This window comes from Penaeus japonicus, unplaced genomic scaffold (assembly GCF_977035675.1).
Source record: "Penaeus japonicus unplaced genomic scaffold, GWHDUDI00000001_assembly GWHDUDI00000011, whole genome shotgun sequence".
In the NCBI taxonomy this organism is placed as follows: Eukaryota; Metazoa; Arthropoda; class Malacostraca; order Decapoda; family Penaeidae; genus Penaeus; species Penaeus japonicus.
Window position 1 is genome coordinate 22,698,729 of NW_028234413.1, and position 6,000 is coordinate 22,704,728.

A 6,000-nucleotide genomic window follows, 5' to 3' on the forward strand; every position below is an offset into this window, starting at 1 on the left:
ATTCATAATTACCTTATAAGTTTTGGTGAAACGGACAAAAATGGCAAAGAAGGTGTTGGGAGCCATACTTCTTGAGCTTTCTCCATAGTACTCTAACACTTCTGCAAAGGCTGCTTGTGCTGTCTTGGACTCTGCTCGCAACTGTGGGATACAGTGAAATGATTTTCAAATCCTGGTAAGTTTCCTTGTTATCAGATACCAAAAAAATATCTAACATTATACTAAACCAATTGTTCATATGCTAGAAATGTATCAAAGAAATAGAAAGTAACAGGAAATGTTATTTTCCAAAATGCTTATTCCATCATGATCTTGACTTCACAAACCAAAACTAATTCCAAATGTTTACTCTTCCTCTGACAAGATTTTTTAAAATCAATCAGATAGCTAGATGCCATACTAGTTTTAGTGAAACTAAGAAAATACTAAAAAAGAAAAATACCTTCACATGTGCTTCTTACAAAACACACACCAACAAAATGCAATCTCGGTAATGATTATTTTACAGAATAAAGGGAAACTGACTATACTCAAAACCCAAAATTCCTCCACTAACCTTTTTCAACTTTTCTTCTGAATTACTCAAGAAGTCCTTGAGCACAGCAGAGGCAGACTGTCCTTCCACACTCCTCATGTCTCTTCCACGTTCGCATTCCTTCTTCGCTTGCTCCATGCCCTTTTCTAGCTCATTGACATCGGTGATAATATTCTCCAGTGATACTGAAAGCAAACCATTTTGTTAGTACAAGATATTCAGCTCAAGACAGTTTGTGTACGTGTGTGTGTGCGTTTGCTTGCGTGTGCATTTGGGTATGCAAATGAGGTGAGTGTGCATATGGCTGGGTGTGGCTGGTAGGTAGGTGCATGTGAGTATGTGTTACTAACAGCTCGATATTTGTAAGCACTGTCTCATAAATTCCTTCTCACTCCTGACTTTAAAATGAAACAGAGTTTATATATCATATTCAGTGGAATTATTCTTTCTCATGCACCCCTAAATGTAGTCTCTTCATCACAGACCTAGTACATGTTGCAGGCAGTAAGTAGTGGTAGCACATAAGCTAAATTAACCAGTTAAAATTCTTTTCCAATTCTGATGAGTAGGAATATAGAATAACATCAACAAGCAACAATAGGAAATGCAACAAGGCAGTCAAACATAGGCAAACATTCTTGCATATATTCCATTAACTCCTTTATCAATCTAAACATACTTATTTTTTTCTTATACAGGTTCTGATTCTCAAACTAAAATGCACAGACAAAATGAGCAACTCTTATGATGCATATGAACAAGTAAAAAGAGACTTAATGATTTATGCCATAGGTTTAGAACAATGAAGACTATTCTTTATGGTGACACACTTTACAAAATAAGATGAAGACCTTTGTTGTTCCACTCACCTTGTGCAGCCTTTTCAATAAACCTCAACTCTGTATCAAAATTATTGAGGTCTGGGAACTTGACTTTAACGGTTTCCTGAATATAGTGCAGCAAACTCATTTTTTTGTCGGCTGACTTTGTATCACACAAAGTATCCAGACTTGAAAGTTTGAAGCCATAAGCTGGACCACGTTTACTACTGTTCATGTAGTTACCTTAGATAATGATGAGAAAGTAATCAATATTTGAGAAAAGTTAGTGTCTGTCTTTGATATTAATGGTATCTATTTGGGTTGTAACTGATTAGTCAACAAATAATATAAAAAAATGCTATGAAGGCAATCATTATTGAAAAAATATATATATCTACATTTCATATCATAAGATAACTTTACAAGATGTCAAATATGATTTCATTTGAACATTCTATTCACAATATGCACTTACCAAAAGCAAGAATTACTTCAAGCAATCTTCTCAATTTGCTACTATTTCTAACTGAGCGCGATGCAGTGATGATTGCATGAACTTGCTGTTGGTGAAGGGAAAATAAGTTTATGCCATATACGCCACATATATTTTCATCTTGGATTAAGTAAACAACAACAGAAAAATGGTGTATCCAGTACAACAAGTTACATCATATCTTTTAACACTTACTGGAGTGACAGTATGCACACTGTCAAAAAAGTTGGCAATAAAGCTCATAATCTGTAGTTTGGTACTCAGTCTGTCAACCTTGCTAAGCTGAAGCATGTATTGGTCTTCATCTGTCAGCTGGCTCACAGGCTTCCGATCACGTTCATATTCACGATACGCCTTGATCTAGTAATGGAGAATTGATATTAATAAAATATATGGTGGTAATATTCAAGAAAAAATTTTAGTCATAAGAAATATTTCTGATATGGATATCTAATCTCAGGAAGACATTTATAGACAAAGCATATAATGCCAATTTGCAATACTTCTTTTTTCTATCAAAAACAAAAAGACCACTTCCTATCCACAAAAGTAATGGTATATCATTTCTAAATATCACATACTTCTAAGAATGCAATACTCACTGCAAACAAAACATTTTTTAATTCTAGTGAACTACATTCTACATGAACATCTGGAGCATATGAATATTGCATAACACTACCCAGCGACTACCTTACCTCCGAATCATTGGGAATCATGCGTTGTAGGAGTTCCACACTCTCTATGCTCAGAGTTTTCAGGTCTAATGAATTGATGGCTCTGCTAACTATGTCAAATGGCAGATCCAGTTTCCGCCTCGAAATAGCTGTGGACAGAAAAGAAAGTTGCCATGGGTTAATCAGCTACCTTTGGCTACTTTGAATTATACATCACCCTAATATTCATACATTAGGGAAAAAAAATAAAACTTGTAAATATGCTATGATTTTCATGTGTACTATTAACTTATCTTACTGCTAGGCTATGGTAGTATGACAAAAAATAAGTAATAATGATTATAACAACAATAATATAAATTCCAACATCTAACTACACTCCCATACACAACCAATTTATCAAAAACATCACTCACCAATATTTCTCAACCGCGTGTGTTCCATTAAGGAAGTTAATTCAGGTTTCTTGAACCTCTTGCTCCCGAATCCATGGAGCGCGTCAACCTCTGACACATCCCCATTTGCCATTCCCGGGCCCCCTTGTCCGATCTTAAAGTACTCTTCAAACTCAGAGAAGTCTATGACATTAAAGAGCTTCTCATCGTCTAGTTCATTGAAGACTGTTCCTCTCACCTGAGAAAGATCATTTTCAAATATGAGAATGGGTATATCTATAAAAAAAGGGTTAAAAAATGGCTTATAATAACAACAACAGTTAAAGGCAGGTGAATTCTGTTACTCTTACATAGGCCTGTTTTCTTCAGCAAAAAAAAAATAGTAATTGGTACGTAAAACAACAACGTTTAAAACAAGGAAAAAAGAAATTATCTTCAAGGTCGATTACATGGCTTACCTGGTTTGGCTTGAGAGCCACCCAGTTGAGTGTTGGAAGCTTGTATTTGGTGTTGACCTTCTTCTTGATGGTCATGGAGTCAGGCGGAGACATGACTGCCATTGCCATGGATGGAGGTATGGGTGGTGGGGGTCTGGGGCCACCCGCCATACCAAACGGTAACTTGGGAGGCGCAGGTGGACAGCCCCCGACGCCTGGAAGTGGAGGTGGTGGTGGAGCTGGAGACACCCCAGGGGGAGGTGGAGGTGGTGGAGGTGGAGGAGCCGGCCCCGCCCCAGGCCCTGCCCCAGGCCCTGCCCCATCAAGCCTATCACCAACTGAAAAACATTTGCAATTCAATGGAGACTCTGATTGCATTCTTCCTCTGATATATAATACAGAAATATATAATATGAGTAATTATATTTCATCAAGAGATGCAGAGTCCTGGAAAAAAAAGACTAAGTAGTAAATAAAACAGTTTTTGTGACAATATAAATAATCAATGTAAACATGATCTCTAAGTCTGAAGTTGAAACTTTGATCTATGTAAATATTACCACCCAATCTTATCAAAATAAAACAGTTCCCCTTCACAACGCACATTAATCATATTCTTAAGATATCCTTTTCTATTCCAAAGTAACAGTTAAAATCATTACCAGTTCTTTGAGAAGTTGAACGAGCCAGTGTTTCGAGTTCTACAATCTGCTTCTCCAATAGCGACTGTCTTTGCCGAGACTCCTCACTCTTCTGGTTCACTTCCCTGCGCAGAGTTGATACTTCCTCTTGAACCTGCATAGAATTTGATTTTTAAAAAACATAAAATCTGTGACAGAATAAAATACTTGATATTTTTTTCCTAATTTTCAAAATATAATCTCCAAAACAATAGCATACCACAAGAATATTCCTCGTACCTGACTATTTACATTTTCCAACTCCTCCTTCTGCCTGCGCAACTCTACCAACTCTCCTTCAAGTTCAACAAGTTTGGCAAGCGATTCTGCTTCCATTTCAGACATCCTCTCCGCCAACTGTACCAAGGCATAAAAGATTAAATTATTAACACTTGAAAATAATCCAAGTATTTGGCAAAAACCTTTCACTCTTGTATTGTCTTTATCATCTACAATCCCTATGGTCATAACTTACTATTCATTATCATATTAGTACTATAAAAAATCTGCCAGCTTCTGGCCATCATATCCCATTTAAGTATTCACTATATACATCCTTTGCATATTTCTATCAAAAACTCAAAAACACACCAAAATGATTCAGTTTTTTGTGAATTCAAAAAACTGAAACTGATTTGTCACTACTGCTCATCTGCTAAATCTACAAACAGGTAACTGAGATCCAAAGTACATTCGGGCCAATCGCAAGTTCTCTGGTTTCAACACAGATCACTTACATGTGAGAGTTCATCTTCCAGCTCTGCCACTCTTTCCAGTGCTGCCGTTTTCGTTTCACTGTCTTCCATGAGTGCAGCAACGTCGAAAACATTATCGAGATATGCAGAAATTTGAATCTATAAAAGGAAGATATTCGGAATCATATAATAATGTGTAATTAGAATAATGTGTAATTCAATCTATTCTAATAGTATCCTTAAAAAGGATTTTCATGAAAAAGATTATTCTGAATGGGTGATTCATCTGAAACTGAAATTTGCAATCAACATAACAAAATAAATCAATAAATAAAGCAAACTATGCATAAAGAAATATACCAGATAAGTATTCAAAGAAATATTACTGCTGAAATAACTGCATTTCTTTACCTGCAATTCTTCACTCTCATGGTGTCTTAGTTTCTCCAGGTAATCATCAAGGCCAAGCTGTGTAAATTCATATTGCAGATGTACACGGAAGTTCATGTCTTCTACACTGTGTACCACAATGTTGATGAACTGCATACATGCCACCTGAAAGAGAAAAATACACAAATGCTGTTTAAATCTACATCCTCTATATTCAAATTACTATGAAAACCCTAAGTAAATTACATGAGTCCTGCATACTCTGCAGTGAAATGTCTTTTCATCAGACTGATGACAAAACAACAATACAGAATTTTTTTTCATCGCTTCACACATAAATAGAAACTCACCATAAATTCAATATAAAAGCAGTCATAGTTTGAAAAGTAATCCATGAGTGTCTGGAAACGTTGTGTCTCCGAGCAGACATCCTTGAAATTATTGAAAGCATTGAGAATGATCTCGTGTCCTCCCTTCACTAAACAGATGGCCGCTAAGAGCTCGAGGACCAGAGCCTTCGTCCTGAAAAGAGCAGAGAGTGCAGTTGAAAATTAAACACCTGGGACACACAAAATAAGAAAATTAAAAGAAAGATCATCAATCACATCATCTCTCATCAATCACTTTACAACATTGAAATTCTTCAAATATAGGTAAAAATTCCAAATGTTTAGCATTACTTTTATAACAATGTTACACAAGAAAGCTTGTTATTAATCACTGCCGCAATCTCAAAAGCCTATTCCCTCAAAGCATATTATCTTCCGTCAAAGTTTGATACTTACCTTAAACTCCTGTGATTAAGACTCAGTGCAATGCAGCTGATGGCTTCTCGGTGTTCAAATACCAGGTTGAATCCATACTGTGGAGCAAAGTA

The 6,000-nt window shown here is 36.1% G+C and overlaps 1 protein-coding gene across 5 annotated transcripts in view; it reads right to left on the reverse strand.

The window, feature by feature from the left end:
• Positions 1–6,000, reverse strand: part of Frl (formin-like protein) — a 131,372-nt gene that overhangs the window by 9,085 nt on the left and 116,287 nt on the right. For all 5 annotated transcript variants that reach the window (XR_015191372.1, XM_086541740.1, XM_086541738.1 and 2 more), the window contains exons 6-19: positions 5,909–5,985; positions 5,474–5,645; positions 5,145–5,288; positions 4,776–4,892; positions 4,279–4,395; positions 4,021–4,153; positions 3,380–3,696; positions 2,943–3,159; positions 2,548–2,675; positions 2,045–2,209; positions 1,832–1,916; positions 1,405–1,599; positions 557–720; positions 13–141 (exon numbers count right to left, since the gene is read on the reverse strand). Coding sequence is in view for 4 of the 5 variants with exons in the window: in XM_086541740.1 (XP_086397866.1) it covers positions 13–141; positions 557–720; positions 1,405–1,599; positions 1,832–1,916; positions 2,045–2,209; positions 2,548–2,675; positions 2,943–3,159; positions 3,380–3,696; positions 4,021–4,153; positions 4,279–4,395; positions 4,776–4,892; positions 5,145–5,288; positions 5,474–5,645; positions 5,909–5,985 (2,160 nt within the window). In the remaining variant the exon portion in view is untranslated. The remainder of the gene's footprint in view (positions 1–12; positions 142–556; positions 721–1,404; positions 1,600–1,831; positions 1,917–2,044; positions 2,210–2,547; positions 2,676–2,942; positions 3,160–3,379; positions 3,697–4,020; positions 4,154–4,278; positions 4,396–4,775; positions 4,893–5,144; positions 5,289–5,473; positions 5,646–5,908; positions 5,986–6,000) is intronic.